The sequence below is a fragment of the Jaculus jaculus genome, chromosome 5 (genome assembly GCF_020740685.1).
Source record: "Jaculus jaculus isolate mJacJac1 chromosome 5, mJacJac1.mat.Y.cur, whole genome shotgun sequence".
NCBI classification, from domain to species: domain Eukaryota; kingdom Metazoa; phylum Chordata; class Mammalia; order Rodentia; family Dipodidae; genus Jaculus; species Jaculus jaculus.
The window spans coordinates 170,197,644-170,214,880 of NC_059106.1; the positions used below are offsets into that span (position 1 = coordinate 170,197,644).

Consider the following 17,237-nt stretch of genomic DNA (forward strand, 5'->3'; position numbering starts at 1 on the left):
TCCCAGTAAATATCTGCCTGCCACATGCATACAGGTTCTGGGAGCTTCACTGGCTTGTGCCCCTCATGGGCATGTGCCATGGGAAGGTCACCTCACATGTCATTCATGAAGGCTAACCCACTATGATGGCATGTGGACCCCAGACACAATGTGAACAGTCCAGCAATCTCTCCCTCGCCCCCGGAAGGTGCTGACTTGGTTTTGCCTTGGGCTGTCGACCGCCTCGTAGGAGCTCAGCCTCTACCTTGAACATCCTGGACTGTCCGTGTCTCTGGCATGCTTAGTCCCTCTGTGGTTTGAGGCGTTTGCCTGCCTATTGTGCGTGCATCGGCTCCCCGCATCACAGGCTCTGGTGTAGGCTGGGAGGCACTTGTGGGGCCAAGGGCGGAAGGATGCTTGCCCTGCGGCGTTGTCGCTTTAAGAGGGGTGACATCATAAGGCCACGGAAGGCCAGGCAGCATGGAACTCCGCAGTCTTGGGCTGTTTCTGTGGGATCTGTGGGGCTCTGTTTTTCCACCTCCATGGGGCCACGGGCGCACACATGAGCAGCTGAAGACGCGATGGCCGATGGCGGTGAGCTGATGAACAGGCTTATGAGCGAGAATGCAGACCTGAAGAAGCAGGTGCGGCTCCTGAAAGAGAACCAGATGCTGAAGCGACTGCTCAGTGAGAGCTGCCAGGAGACGTGTGGCCGCGGGGGCCGGGACCTGCTCTTCCCCAAGACCCCCAGCTACCCCGAGGCCTGCTCCCCCGGGAGTGGAGGTGAGCTGCAGTCTTGGGAACACCCACCTGTGACGGCCGTAGGGTCCGGAGACACATGGAGGTGTGGGGTGGGGGACCTCCAGAGCTCCTTCAGGCCAAGTTCATGGGGGCTGTTGTTCTAGAGAAGACCTTCTTCCTCTCAGGGCCATAGCCCATACTTGGATGTGGGACAGGTTTGCCACCTGAGCTGGTGCATGTGACCATAAGTCATGTTCCAAAGGGCGGTTGTTTGGCTTAAAGCAGGCAGTGCGTGAGTACGTGGTGGTGGGTCCACTGACGTCGTCTCCACGGTGCTGGGAAGTTTGTCCTGCTGCAAGTGTCACTTCCCTTGCTGGGCCAGTGCCGCCTCCGCCCACAAGCTTGTCCCACGGAGGTGCAGATGTGCCCACCCCTCATGTCCACTCCCTTACCATCGGTCACTCGGTTGAGCCTCCTCCAGGGGGCAGCACCCGCCCCAGGTCATTCCGGATGTTAACCCGTGAATGCGAATGGTGGGAGAGACTGTAATGCAGCCATCTGTTCCTCAGATGTCAACTCCAACCTTCTATTTTTCTTTCTTTTTTTTTTTTTTTTTTTAAGAAAAAGGGGGGTGAGGTTAATCGATTTCAGCAAAAGTAGTTATGTTTTAAATTTTTTTCCCTTTTTATACGTGGTAGTGTGATTTGGGGTGTGTTTGGCATACTTGGGCTGGGCCTTTGGTTGCGATGGTGGGCAGTGGGCAGAGCCCCCCCCCCCCTCAGTGATGCCTGAGAACTCTTAGTAATTTGTTAGGTTCAACTTCCTTAAGGGTGTGGTGACCACCTGGCCAAGGTGGAGACAGACTTACAAAAGCCACAGAGGCTATAATGCTTTAGGCTCTCTCACGTTTTCTGGCCTCACCCCACAATGATAGGTCCTTTCTACGTTTTCTTGGCTTTCTCTCTGGATCTTCTGATGTAAGTTCACAAGTGTAAATGTGTATCTTCTTTGCCTACCTAAATGGATTCATAGCATTCTATAATATGACTCTCCTACTAACTATCCACCTTACTTCCATTTTGTTAAAAAAATTTTTTTTGTTTGGTTTTTCAAGGTAGGGTCTCACTCTAGCCCAGGCTGACCTGGAATTCACTAGTCAGTCTTTTTTTTTTAATTTATTTTTTGTTTGTTTTTATTTATTTATTTGAGAGTGACAGAGAGAGAGAGAAAGAGGCAATGAGAAAGAGAGAGAGAGGGAGAATGGGCACACCAGGGCCTCCAGCCACTGCAAATGAACTCCAGATGTATTTGCCACCTTGTGTATCTGGCTTATTTGGCTCCTGGGGAATTGAACCTGGATCCTCTGGCTTTGCAGACAAACACCTTAATCACTAAGCCATCTCTCCAGCCTGGGCACCATCTCTTCATTCAGCATTACACATGCCCCTGCCAGGCAGGAGAGCTGGACCTCTGAAGTCTGGTCTTCATTACAGTGACAGAGCCACTGCCGCTTTTTTTTTCTTTCCCAAGCAGAGGGAGATGGCGCACCAGGGCATCGAGCCACTGTAGCCTAACTCTAGACGCATGCACCACTTTGTGTGTCTGGCTTTACGTGGGTACTGGGGAATCGAACCTGGGTCCTTGGGCTCTGCAGGCAAGCACCTTAACTTCTGAGCCATCACCTTAGCCCCACACTTTTTTTGTTTTTGAGACAAGATCTAGCTTTTTTTTAGGGTATCTCTGACCCCATGATCCTCTTCCTCTGTCTTCTGACTGCTGGGCTCACGGGGTGGGACATTAGTCCTGGCTGCAGAACACATTTCTGAAAGGGCCAAAAGGGCAGCACCTCCCTTGCTCCCCTGGGTGGCCACATTGCTTGTTCTCGTCAGTGTCATCCTGGTCCCTTGAGCATTGTAGGAGGCCACCAGGCGTGGGCTTCCTGGCTGCGCCCACTCATCCTCATTATTGCTGGATGAATGTCAGGTGACTTTCAGGTGGCTCTGAGTGCTCTCTGAGTACAACTCTGGCTTTTCCTCTGACACGGAGTACCATCTGGGTAGAATTATCCCTGTGCTGTTAGAAACATAGTTTTCGCGTGTCTGTGTGGGTGGTGCGCATGGTGCGGTGTAGATCTGCACGTGTGCGGAGGCCATGAGCACGCCGAGGGTTCCTGCGCGTCGCTCACCTGCTGGTTTCTGTAAGGTGGACTCCCTCACTGACATGGAGCTTGCCATTTTCATACACCCTTGCCATTCTTTGGTCCCTGCTCCCCACAAGACTGGAGCTACATGGGTGCTGGGTACTTACCCTATACGTCATCTCTCTAGCTCCATTGTTATACTTTACAATGGCTGTGCAATATTCCAAACACGTGGGCCACAGTTTCCTCAACTTTACTTTGGAATTGAAGTTATTTTTCTCCCTGAGGTATGTAACATGGCCAAAAAGTACTTCATTTTTGTTGTTTTAAAAAAATATTTTGTATTTATTTATGAGAGAGAGAGAGAGAATGGGCATCAGTGCCTCCTGCCAAATTGAACCTGGGTTGTCTGGCTTTGAAAGCAAGTGCTTTTAGCCACTGAGTCATCTCTCTAGTCCCCCTTTTCTTTTTCTTTTTCAAAATATTTTATTTTTATTTATTTGTTTGAGGGGAGAAGAGAGAGAGAGAGAGAGAGAGAGAGAGAGAGAGGGAGAGAGAGGGAGAGAGAGAATAGGCATGCCAGGGCTTTCAGCCACTGCAAACAAGCTCCAGACGCATGTGCCACCTTGGGCAGCTAGCTTATGTGGGTCCTGGGGAATCGAACCGAGGTCCTTTGACTTTGCAGGCAAGCGTCTTAACTGCTAAGCCATTTCTCCAGCCCTTAGTCCTTCTTTTCTCCCTGTTGCAGTCGGGTTTGCATTGCTGGCAGAAATCACCTGACCAAGAGTGGCTTATGGGGAAAAAGGATTTATCTTGGCTTATAGACTCAAAGGGAAGCTCTATGATGGCAGGGGAAAACGATGGCATGAGCAGAGGGTGGACATTACCTCCTCACCAACATTGGGTGGACAATAGCAATAGGAGAGTGTGCCAAACACTGGCAAGGGTAAACTGGCTTTAATACCCATAAGCCCGCCCCCAACAATACACTCCCTCCAGGAGGCATTAATTCCCAAATCTCCATCAGCTGGGAACCTAGCATTCAGAACATCTGAGTTTATGGGGGACACCTGACTCAAACCACCATGCTCCCCCTCCTCTTCCTCCTCCTCCTTTAAGGTTGTTTCCTCAGGACTAAATTTTTCTGTGCTTGTATGTATGCGTATGTGTGTGTGTGCATATGCATGTATGTGAATGTGAGAGAATAGTGCCATTGTGCACGTGAGGAGGTCAGAGAATGACTTTCAGGTGTCGGTCCTCGCCTTTCACATCATGTGAGGCAGGGCATCTTGTTCCCTGCAGGTGAGCTGCTCTTCGAGCTTCTGAGAAATGGTCCCATCTCCCAGCATGTTATAGGCATGCTGGGGTTCTAGAAGCCTACCATAGGTTCTAGCTTTTAAGTGGGGTATGAGGACCCAAACTCAGTCTCTCCAGCCCTCCTCAGGGTTATTGATGTATTTGTGATGCTTGAAATTTAACTTAAGGTCTTGCAGTCATGCTAGGCAAGTGCTGTACCACCGAGCTATATCCTCAGCCCAGGATTCTAGAGTAAAATCACTGACTCAGAAGAGAGGGATTAAAAAAATATTGGTACATTTTTTTTTCCAGTAGTATTCTTGTCTCTTTCTAGACATCCTTAGGATAATTTCATACATCCCCGTCATATTAAACTATTATGGATCTTATGTCTCTTTTACATTATTTATAAGTTAAATACGTAACAATCTAAAGAGAAAGAAACAGAGATTCTTTGAATAATAAAAATGTATGTTTGGGGCTGGAGGGATGGTTTAGCAGTTAAGGCATTTGCCTGCAAAGTCAAAGGACCTAGGTTCGATTCCCCAGGACCCACGTTAGCCAGATGCACAAGGGATGCATGCGTCTAGAGTTTGTTTGCAGTGGCTGGAGGCCCTGTGTGCCCATTCTTTCTTTCTCTCTCTCTCTCTCTCTCTTTCTCTCTCCCTCTTTCTCTGTCAAATGAATAAATAAATAAAATATAAAAAAAAAAGATCTATGTTTGGGAATGGCAGAACTTTGTAGTGGGGACATGTGTGCCACAGTAAGTAAACCTTGGACATATTCAAAGGGGCAAGGCAAGGGGAGTTTTCTTTTTAGACTAAACTTCAAAGAGTTTTATTTTCATTTTTTACAAATATTTTATATATATTATAACAGTTATACTCTTTTATCACCTTGCCCCTGCTCCCGTTATCCCGAAAGTGGGGTCATAGTATTCGTTGTGGGGGTTATGGAGGCCTCAGTCAGTCTCAAGGGGAGTTTTTAACAATCAATAATTCTCAGTGCTTGGGGTCAGACCCAGGGCCTCATGTACGCTAGACAAATGCTATAGCACTGAGCATGCCCTCAGCCCAGGGCAGAACTCACGGGACACAAATGAGGAGGATTGTAGTAGCTACTTGGAGTCAGGAGTTCCTGGCTGCAATGGTCAGTCTGAGGTTGATCAGGCCTCGGCTGGACAAATGTTCTTGTAGAAGTATGTTTTGTATAAGTCTGTGGTGGCCACTGAGCAGACTGGGGGTTCTGGAATATTTTATTATGATATTGTTAGGCAATTGTTGGTGAGAACCCTTCCTTTATAATCTCCTGGCTTTATTATCTTTTAAAAATGTATTTTATTTATTTTCTTTTAGAGAGGGACAGGGGGAGAGAGAGAGAGGAGAGTGAGGGCCTCAGCCATTGCAGTCACACTCCAGACGCTTGCGCCACCTAGTGGTCATGTGAGACCTTGTGCATGCCTCACCTTTGTATGTCTGGCTTACATGGGATCTGGAGGGTCGAACATGGGTCCTTAGGATTCACAGGCAAATGCCTTAGCTGCCAAGCCATCTCTCCATCCCTTGTTATCTTTTTGTTTGGACTGATTCCAGCCACTCTGTTTGGACTCTGACAGCTCTCACCTTCTGTTCAAATGTTTATGTCAACATCCCGAGAGCACTTTGTGTTGTTGCTGCAACCACAGGCAAGATCTCTTTCTCCACTGTTTTTTTTTTCAAAGTGGTTAGTGTGGGTGTGAATGAAAGCAGACATTCGTCACTTCCTTTCTTATTTATTTAATTTTTGGATATTTTGAGGTAGGGTCTTGCTCTAGCCCAGGCTGACCTGAAACTCAGTCTGTAGTCTCAGGCTGGCCTCAAACTCATGGTGATCCTCCTACCTCACTCAGCCTCCCGAGTGCTGGGATTAAAGGTGTGTGCCACCATGCCTGGCTTTCTATATCCAGCCACTTTACTAAGCTGTTTGAAGCTGTGTTTCTCTTGCATTTTCTCCGTCCATGACTGTAATGTGCAAATGATCATTTTAATTGGGTTTGGAGGCACAGGTACTTTTTTAACATTTAATTTTCTTTTTTAAAATTTTTCTTTATTGGGCTGGAGAGATGGCTTAGTGGTTAAGCGCTTGCCTGTGAAGCCTAAGGACCCCGGTTTGAGGCTCGGTTCCCCAGGTCCCACGTTAGCCAGATGCACAAGGGGGCGCACACGTCTGGAGTTCGTTTGCAGAGGCTGGAAGCCCTGGCGTGCCCATTCTCTCTCTCTCCCTCTATCTGTCTTTCTCTCTGTGTCTGTTGCTCTCAAATAAATAAATAAATAATTTTTTTTTCTTTATTTATTTGAGAGAGAGAAATAGCGGGGGGGGGGGGAGAGAAAAAAAAAACTGGGCATGCCAAGGCCTGCAGCCGCTGCAAACAAACTCCAGATGTGTGCTCCTTGTACATCTGGCTTACATGGGTTCTGGGGAATCAAACCTGGGTCCTTTGGCTTCACAGGCAAGCATTTTAAACACTAAGGCATTTCTCCAGCCATTCAACTTTCTTTTTGGAAGTAGGCTCTCACTCTAACCCAGGCTGACCTGGAATTCACTATGTGATCTCATACTGGCCTCAATCTCATAGTGATCCTTCTACATCTGCCTCCCGAGTGTTGGCATTAAAGGTGTGTGCCACTGTGCCCTGCTCTTTTTCAACATTTTAAAAACAATTTTTTTTTTTTTGAGGCAGGGTCTTACTCCAGTTCAAGATGACCTGGTACTCACTGTAGCCCCAGGCTGGCCTTGAACTCACAATGATCCTCCTATCTCAGCCTTCTGGGTGCATACAAAGTGATGGGTTTCATTGTGATAGTTTTATTTAAATATTATACTTTGTTTTTGACTCCCTGGATTGTCCTTCTCCATCCTCAACTTTTTAAAAAACAAAATATTTTATTTTTATTTATTGAAGAGAGAGGCAGATAGGTAGAGAAAGAGAGAGGGGGAGAGGGTATGCCATGGCCCCTAGCCACTGCAAATGAACTCCAGACGCATGTGCCACCTTGGGCATCTGGCTTACGTGGGACCTGGGGAATCAAATGCACACACGCATAGACACACATAGACACTCACAAATCTGGATTCTTGTGGGTGTGGTGGCGCACACCTTTAATCCCAGCACTGGAGAGGCTGAGGTAGGAGGATCCCTGTGAGTTCAAAGCCAGCCTGTGACTACATAGTGAATTCCAGGTTAGCTTGGGCTAGAGCAAGACCTTACCTTGAAAAAAAAAGAAATTAAATCTAGATTCTTCAAAAGAGAGAAAATAGGTGATATTTATCTTTCTGAGTCTGGCTTTGACATCTTCTGGGATGAGTTTTAAAATTTTATTTATTTATTTATTTTTGAGGTAGGGTCTCACTCTAGCTCAGGCTGACCTGGAATTCACTATGGAGTCTCAGGGTGGCCTCAAATTCATGGCGATCCTCTGACCTCTGCTTCCTGAGTGCTGGGATTAAAGGCATGCACCACCACGCCCGGCTTTAAATTTATTTTTTATTGACAGGTTGATACTTACATAAACCATGATAATTCCATCTCCCCACTTTTTATCTCTCACAAATACATACTCCGCCATATCTCCCTCCTTCTCTCCATTACTCTCTTTTATTTTGATGACATATCTTTTCCTCCTATTATGAGGGTCTTCTGAAGGTATTGTTTGGCATTGAAAGGTCATAGATATCGAGGCCATTTCTGCCTGGATGATTGCATTGTAAGCAGTCCTACCCTTCCTTTGGCTCTTATATTCTTTCCACCACCTCTTCTGTAATGGACCCTGAGACTTGGAGGGTGTTATAGAGATGTTTCAGTGCTGAACACTCCTCCGTCATTTCTCTGCACCATGGTGCTTGCATGTGAAGACTAAGGGCCTGGGTTCAATTCCTCAGGACCCACATAAGCCAGACGTACAAGGTGGCACATGCGTCTGCAGTTTGTTTGCAGTGTCTGGAGGCCCTGGTGTACCCATTCTCTCTCTATCTGCCTCTCCCTCTCTCTAATAAGTAAATACTTTTTCTTTTAAATAGTTTTATTTGAAAAAGAAAAACGGGGAGAAAATGGGTTGCCAGGGCCTTTTGTTACTTTTTTTTTTTTTTTTTTTTGGTTTTTCAAGGTAGGGTCTCACTGTAGCCCAGGCTGACGTGGAATTCACTATGTCATCTCAGGTTGGCCTTGAACTCACGGCAATCCTCCTACCTCTGCCTCCCCAGTGCTGTTTTTGTTCCTTTTTTTTTAAAAAAAAAATTAATTAACAACATCTATACTTACAATAAACCATGATAATCCCCTCTCCTCCCCCACTTTCCCCTTTACTCCATTCTTCGTCACATCCCTCCCTCTCTCTGTTAGTCTCTCTTTTATTTTGATGTCATTGTCTTTTTCTCCTATTATGAGGATCTTGTGATCTATGAAGGTATCGGCACTGCAAGGTCATGGATATAAAGGCCAATTTCTGACTGGACACTTGCATTGTAAGGAGTGGTCCCTTTCCTTTGGCTCTTACATTCTTTCCGCCACCTCTTCTGCAATGGACCCTGAGCCTTGGAGGGTGTGATGGAGATGTTTCAATGCTGGACACTCCTCTGTCACTTCTTCTCAACACTATGTTGTCTTTTGGGTCATCCCAGTGGTTATCACCATCTGAAAAGAGAAGCTTCTCGAACCAAAAGTGAGAGTAGCATTAATTTATGAATATGAACATTAAGTATAGTACTTTCAGAGTAGTTTGGTGAGAATAATATATGCATTTAGCCAGACAGGAGCAGGCTTTATATTCCTAAGTCTCATGACATCCCCTGCCACAGGCTTTATTTTTATTTTATTTATTTATTTGAGAGGAAGAGGGAGAGAGAGAGAGAAAGAGGGAAGGACGGAGGGAGAGAGAATGGGTGTGCCAGGGTTTCCAGCCACTGCAAACGAACTCCAGATGCATGTACCACCTTATGCATCTGGCTAATGTGGGTCCTGGAGAATCGAACCAGGATCCTTTGGGTTTGTAGGCAAATGCCTTAACTGCTAAGCCATTTCTCCAGCCCTGCAATAGGCTTTTGATTTGGTTTTCAGTACCAGGTGTGAATGGCCTCCCATAAAGTGGGCCTCCAGTCCAATTAGAGAGCAGCTGGTGTCCCCCAGAGCAGACATGCCACTGTTGCACTCATTCAGTCATTTGGCCTGTCTGCCAAACTTGAGGCTTCCAGTGTCCACTGTTTTCACCGCTGATGACTTCTGTCTCCCATAGGGCTGCATGCAGTGAAGCTTTTTTCATCTTTCAGCTGGCTGGGCTACAGGGAGAATATTTTCTGCTCAGCACCAACTTTATTTCTCAGTGACTTTACCACCCAGGCATGTGAAGTCTTCAGCAATAGGGTCTTACCATGTTACTCCTGGGAAACCAAGGGCCTTGGTAATAGCCTGTAATGTTTTGGAGGCATCAGGGACCTCCCTGGCCAACAACTCACTGGAAGGTATCCCATCCCAGGCACTGAAAAATTTCTAGTAGCAATCTATGGCTTCTGGATGTGCCATTATCCAAAGGAGTTGGCTTTCATATATCTTTTTTTTTTTTTTTTTTTTTGAGGTAGGGTCTCACTCTAGTCCAGGCTGACCTGGAATTCACTATATATTCTCAGGGTGGCCTCGAACTCATGGCGATCCACCTACCTCTGCCTCCCAAGTGCTGGGATTAAAGGTGTGTGCCACCACGCCTGGCAGCTTTCATATATCTTATTCAGAATATCTTAAATTTTGATTGACTCTCCCCCCTTTCCTTAATCTCTTCCCCTGGTCTCACTTAGGCCATTCCACTCCCTGTAATTTGTTCTTCTACTTACATATATACAATATCATTCACCCCCTAAAGCTGATCCCTCTCTTCCCTCTCTTATAGCCTTTTTCTAGCTTACTGGCCTCTGCTACTGATTTTTGGTTCCAGCTCACACACAAGTCTAAACATTTGTAGCTAGGATCCACATATGAGAGAGAACATGTGATGTTTGGCTTTCTGGGCCTGGGTTACCTCACTATGTATAATCCTTTCCAGATCCATCCATTTCCCTGCAAATTTCATATTTCTTTACTGCTGAATCAAACTCCATTGTGTAAATGTACCACATCTTTATTATCCACTCACCTGTTGAGGGACATCTAGGCTGACATCCCTCCAGTGGGTGCCTCCAAGCACCCCGAGGCTGGCCCATGCTCACTGTGCTGGAGACCAGGAGGAAGGGGCGCCCTCTGCCCCTCGGGGAAATGCCAGCAAGAGCCGGAGCTCAGCTGGGGGTGCTGGTGTTCGCCTGCGTGTGGTCTGCTTCTAGGCAGGTCTAAGGACCTTCAACCTGGCTTCGCCTTTCTCTCCTCCTGGTCACAGGCCCAGATTTTGGAAGGTTCACCAACGTCCCTGACACGTCCACCCAGCTACAGACGTCCTCCCTGGAAGACCTGCTGTGTTCCCACGCCCCCCTCTCCAGTGAGGACGATGCCTCCCCAGGCTGCGCGACCTCCTCCCACACACCCTTCAAGGCCTTCCTCGGTGCCCCGGAGATGCACGCTCGAACTGCCACCGCTGACAGGAAGCTGTCCCCACTTCTGAGTTCCTTGCAGGACCCCCTGGCTGACAAGACCCTGCTCGAGCCCAGGGAGATGGTGCGGCCTAAGAAGGTGTGCTTCTCGGAGAGCAGCCTGCCCACGGGGGACAGGACCAGAAGGAGCTATTACCTCAATGGTATGGCACAAAGAGGTGGCACCGGGTGGGGGAGGCCATGGGAGAGATGTGGCCCAGCCTGGCTTCTCCAGTAGGGCGGGGTGGGGGAGGAGAGCCAGGGCGGGTCAGAGTCCAGGACCGCGTCTGCCCGGCCTTTCAGGAAAAGGGAGTTGCTTGCCCTCATACTGAGTTGCAGAGTCTCTTCATATATTTTGCATACAAGTCCCTTTGGGATGTATGTTTTATAGGCATGACTTTCCAGTCTATGACCTTTCCATTTTCTCATGTTTTGGGGGACTGTGATGATTTTAACTTATTGATCTTTTCTAGTTTGTACTTCTTTTTTTTTTTATTTTTTTTATTTTTTTCAAGGTAGTGTCTCACTCTAGCCCAGGCTGACCTGGAATTCGGTATGTAGCCTTAGGTTGGTCTAGAATTAAGGCACTTGTCTGTGGAACCTAAGGTCCAGGTTTGATTCCCCAGTACCCATGTAAGTCAGACGCACAAGGTGACACATGTGTCTGGAGTTTATTTGCACTGGCTAGAGGGCCTGGTGTGCCCATTCTCTCTTTCCTTCTCTCTTAAATGGGTTCAATATATAGACTTGGATGTCCTCGAACTTAAAGAAATCCTCCTGCCTCTACCTCCTGAGTGTTGGAATTGCATGCATGTGCTGCCATGTCTATCTTACCTTAAGTGCTTTTGTGCTTTTTTTTGTCTAGTTTTCAGTTTTAATTCCTAGTTTTTAAAAGTTTAATTTTTTAAAATTTATTTGCAAGCAGAGAGATAGATAGTAAGAGAGAGAGAGAGAGAGAGAGAGAGAGAGAGAGAGAGAGGGAGAGAGGGAGAGGGAGAGGGAGAGTATGGGCATGTTAGGGCCTCTAGCCACTGCAAACAAACACTAGATGCATGTGCCTTTGTGTGTCTGACTTTATGTGGGTACTGGGGAATTGAACTAGGTTGTTAGGCTCCAAGGCAAGAGACTTAACCGCTGAGCCACTTATCCAGCCCTTAATTCCTATTTTAAAAATTAAAATTACATATATTTATGTGAGTATATGAAGTAAAGAGAGAGAGAGAGGGAGGGAGAAGAGAGAACATGGGTATGTCAGGGCCTCTTGCCCCTATAATTGAATTCCAGAAACATGCACCACTTTGTGCATTTGGCTTTATGGGTCCTGAGGAATTGAACCCAGGCCAGGAGGCTTTACAAGCAAGTACCTTCAACTGCTCAGTCAACTCTCAAGCCCTTACTTCCTATTTTGTAATACCTTTTGTAGCCATGCAAAGTGACTGGGAGAGAAACATACGAAGAGGTATAGACCTTTAAATAAATAAGTAAAACACCACTGTGTTCCTGGTTAGAAGGTTTAATCTTGTCTAATAACAAATAGCAATAACCAATAGATCACTGCAATGCACATAAATGCTAGCTAACTTCTTTACAAAAATTGACAAGCCAAACCTTAAATTCCTACAGAAATATAAGGGATCTAAAATACATAAAACAAAATTTAAAAGGTGAGGAAATCAGAGGATTCACTCCAATTTCAAAGCTTATTATCACCTATAGTAGTTAAGACCATCTGGCATCATGATACATGTATGTATGTATGTATGTGTATATACACTTATCAGTGGGAAAGAATAAGAATTCAGCAACAAGCTCATACAGTTGGAGGTTAATGATACTAGAATAAGAAGAGGGCTGGAGAGATGGCTTAGCAGTTAAGGCATTTGCCTGCAAAGCCAAAGGCCTCAGGTTCGATTCCCCAGGACCCATGTAAGCCAGATGTACAAGGTGGCACAAGCGTCCGGAGTTCTTTCACAGTGGCTGAAGGCCCTGGTGCACCCATTCTGTGCCTCCATCTACCTCTTTCTTGCCTTCATTCTCTCTCTCAAATAAATAAAATAAAAATTAAAAAAAATTTATTAGCATTTTCCATGATTATAAAAAAATCCCGTGTTAATTCCCTCCCTCCCCCCACACACGTTCTCCTTTGAAATTCCATTCTCCATCATATAAAATAAAATTTTTTAAAAGGATACCAAAACAACCCAATGGAGAAAGGCCATTCTTTAGCAAATGGTGATGAGGCACATGAGCATGCATGTACAAACTGCAGCTGGACCGTACTTCACTGCATATGGAAAAACTGACTCAAAGCACATCGAATGTCTGAAAGCTAAGAGCACTAAAAACCATAAACCCGGGCCGGGCGTGGTGGCGCTTGCTTTTAATCCTTTAATTTAACGCCTCTCATTGGGAGGCAGAGGTAGGAGGATCATGTGCGTTTGAGGCCACCCTGAGACTACATAGGGCATTCCAGGACAGCCTGGGCTAGAGTGAGACCCTACCTCGAAAAACCAATAAATAAACAAATAAATAAAAATCCGTTATTAGAACAGAATACTATACACACTATAAGATTCACTCCTTTGGGGCTTGGAAAATGGCTCAGCATTTGAAGGTTCTTGTTTACAAAGCCTGCTGGTCCAGGTTCAATTCTGCTCTGAACTCATGGCGATCCTCTTACCTCTGCCTCCCGAGTGCTGGGGTTAAAGACGTGCACTACCACACCTGGCATATTTTTATTTAATTTTTTTTTTTTTGGTTTTTTGAATAACGGATTTTAAAAATACTTTATTTTTAGTTGAGAGAGACACACAGAAATAGGCAGACAGACAGAGAGAGAGAGAGAGAGAGAGAGAGAGAGAGAAAGAGAATGGGTGTGTCAGGGCCTCCAGCCATTGCAAACGAACTCCAGATGCATGCACCCCCTTGTGCATCTGGCTTACGTGGGTCCTGGGGAGTAGAACCTGGGTCCTTTGGCTTTGCAGGCAAGTTTAACCGCTAAGTCATCCCTCCAGCCCTGAATAACGGCTTTTTAAATGACTAGGGATACAGGTGACTCCAGCCTCAGTTTCTATAGCTGACTGCCCATTCTCTCTATCTCCCTCTTTCTCTCTCTCTCTTAAGTAAATAAAGTAAGTAAAATAAAATTTTTGCTTAGATTTGTGTTTACCCTGCTGATGGGGCATGGGGGGAGGGGAACATGGGGTCCTTGCAGTGGGTTCTGACCCAGGATGGCACCTTCCCTCTCTGCGCAGAGATCCAGAGCTTTGCTGGGGCAGAGAAGGACGGGCGCATCGTGGGCGAGATCGCCTTCCAGCTGGACCGCCGGATCCTGGCCTACGTTTTCCCAGGTGTGACAAGGCTGTACGGCTTCACCGTGTCCAACATCCCAGAGAAGATCAAGCAGGTGTGTCCTCGCTGCTCCAGGGCAGGGTTGGAAAGTCCTTGCAGACCTTTAATGCTGCTTGGATAAAAGCACAGAAGGCCTCAATTTGATAGCCGGTCACTCCCTTTTTATTTTATTTTATTTTCAAAAACAATTTTTTTTGTTTTGTTTTTCGAGGTAGGGTCTCTCTCTAGCTCAGGCTGAGCTGGAATTCACTATAGAGTCTCAGGGTGGCCTCAAACTCACAGCGATCCTCCTACCTCTGCCTCCCGAGTGCTGGGATTAAAGGCGTGCGCCACCCTGCCAGGCTTATTTTCAAATTTTTATTAACAACTTCCATGATTATAAAAAATATCCCATGGTAATGACCTCCCTCTCTCCATTTTCCCCTTTGAAACTCCATTCTCCATCATATCCCCTCCCCCTCTCAATCAGTCTCTCTTTCATTTTGATGTCATGATCTTTTCCTCCTATTATGATGGTCTTGGGTAGGGGCACTCCCTTTTTGAGAGCCAGCACTCGGGAGGGAGGCAGAGGTAGGAGGACCGCCGTGAGTTCGAGGCCACCCTGAGACTACATAGTGCATTCCAGGTCAGCCTGGACCAGAGTGAGACCCTACCCTGAAAAACAAAACAAAACAAAAAAAGGCCAAAAGCCCCCAAACCTGGCAGGCTGCCCCACCCTGCGCCCCCGCCCCGGGGCCCCTCTAAGCTGGGGGTGCCTTGCCTCGCGGGCCCCCTGCAGACCTCCATCAAGTCCCTGGACGGCTCAGTGGACGAGAAGAAGCTGCGCGAGCTGACGCACCGCTACCTGACGCTGACGGCGCGCCTGGAGAAGCTGGGCTACAGCCGCGAGGTGCACCCGGTGTTCAGCGAGTTCCTCATCAACACCTACGGCATCCTGAAGCAGCGGCCCGACCTGCGCGCCAACCCGCTGCACAGCAGCCCGGCCGCGCTGCGCAAGCTGGTCATCGACATCGTGCCGCCCAAGTTCCTGGGCGACTCCCTGCTGCTGCTCAACTGCCTGTGCGAGCTCTCCAAGGAGGACAGCAAGCCGCTCTTCGCCTGGTGAGCCGCTCGCCCGGCCCTTCCTGCAATAAACGTGCTTGTTCCAAACCCGGCGGGGCCGCCGTGCTCCTGCGCGTCCTCCCGCAGGGAAAGCCAAAGCCGCCGGTGTGCCCGGCTGCTGCCAAGGGCACCGGGCTCCAAGCCCGCGCTGGCCCTGGGTATACCCAGCAGAACCTCCCCACCCCCCCGACCCGCCCCGGTGGCGGTGGGGTGTGGGGGGAGCGGCCGCGCACAGCCACCCGGCGGGGGGAGCCCACTTTTCGCTTTATTAAAAGCATGTTTATCCGTCTGCCTTCCCTTTGGCTCTTTGAGGGCGTGGAGGGCGCCTTGGTGTCTGCTGGCCCGCACCAGATGTGCACAGGTGTTGCGCAGAGGTTGCTGCTGCTCGGGGCGTGCCTGGACCCCCCCCCCCCCCGCTTCCAGGACTGGACCGCAGCAGCCCGCCCTCCCTCGGGGGCAGCAGGACGCCCTTGCCGACAGCAGTCTGTCCCTTGAAGGGAATGATAATAGCAAGTCTTGTCGCAGTTTGGGTTTCTCCAAATGCAAGAGGCAAGGGCGGCTGTCCTCCTTCCATCATCTCTCTCAAAATGCGCAGCTCTTGCCGGGGGTGTGCGGGGGGGGGGGGCGCCTGTAATCCCAGCACTCGGGAGGCAGAGGTAGGAGGATCGCCAAAAGTTCGAGGCCCCCCTGAGACTACAGAGTGAATTCCAGGTCAGCCCGGGCCAGAGTGAGACCCTACCTCAAAAAACCGAAAAGGAAAAATGTGCAGGTCTTGTGGCATAAGTACATCGGCGTATAGTGTCCCAGACGGCACCTCACTGGCCTCTGGCTGGTACGTTCTTTCCACCCTCTCTTCTGCAGTGATCCTGAGCCTTGGCGGCTATGATAAGAGGTGTCTCATTTAGTGTAAGCTCTCATCAGCCTCCCGTGGTGTCTCCCGGAGTATCCACAGCCATCTCTGGCGAGCAGCGAGAGCAACGCTAATACTTTTTCTTCGGCCTCCTCCACAGCGTTTCCTGAGCCCTGGCAGCTGTGATAGAGATGGAAAGAGGGGAGAGTTCAGTGGAATAACAGCAGGGAGCAGGGAGGAGAGTGTGGTCAAATTACAGTATGCTCATGTATTTAAATTCTCAATTAAAAAGTTAGGCCCTGGGCAGTGTGTGTGTATGTGTGTGTGTGTGTGGGGGGGGGATGGGAGTGGTGTAGGCTTTTAATCCAAGCTCTTAGGAGGGCGAGGCTCCAGGTCAGCCTGGGCTTGTGAGACCCTGCTTCACACACACACACACACACACACACACACACAGACAAAAGTTAGGAACTTTGAGGCTGGAGAGATGGCTTAGCGGTTAAGGCACTTGCCTGTGAAGCCTAACAACCCAGGTTAGATTCTCCAGGTCCTATGTAAGCCAGATACACACATGTCTGGACTTTGCAGTGGCTAGAAGCCCTGGCATGCCTATTCTCATTCTCTCTCCTTCTCTCCCTCTCTCTGTCTCTACTAAATTAAAAAAAAATCTTTTAAAAACAAAAGTTAAGAATTTTGAATTTCCAGCTGGAGAATATGGCTTAGTGGTTAAGGGGCTCGCCTGCAAAGCCAAAGGACCCAGGTCCGATTCCCCAAGACCCATGTAAGCCAGATGCACAAGGAGGCGCGTGCATCTGGAGTTCGTTTGCAATGGCTGGAGGCCCTGGTGTGCCCGTTCTCTCTCTTTACCTCTTTCTCTCTCTCAAATAAATAAATATAAATAAAAAAATATATTAAAAAATATATTAAAAAGATTACTTAATGCTTTAAAGAAAATTATCAGTATAATAATTTGATTTTAAAAGCATATGATCTACATTGCTAATATGGGAACATTGGGTCACAAACAAATGCTCATAAAGTTAAAAATACAAATTAGCTTGTGTCTTTCCCAATTTGAGGGACTTTGGATTTCAACAGCAAAGCCTGTGTGAAGCGTGTGCTTGGCCAGGATGGGGGTCTCCCTGTGACAGGAATCTATAAGGCAGGAGCCGTGTGGGAAGAGGAGCCCACTGAGCT

General features: G+C 47.7%; 1 protein-coding gene across 1 annotated transcript; it reads left to right on the top strand.

The window, feature by feature from the left end:
• Positions 1-560: 560 nt before the first annotated feature.
• Spatc1l (spermatogenesis and centriole associated 1 like) lies at positions 561-15,240 on the top strand. Its single transcript, XM_045150938.1, has 4 exons — positions 561-762; positions 10,552-10,905; positions 13,996-14,147; positions 14,871-15,240. The coding sequence occupies exons 1-4, from the start codon at positions 561-563 to the stop codon at positions 15,195-15,197; spliced, it is 1,035 nt and encodes a 344-aa protein (XP_045006873.1). The 3' UTR covers positions 15,198-15,240.
• The last annotated feature ends 1,997 nt before the right edge of the window (positions 15,241-17,237 follow it).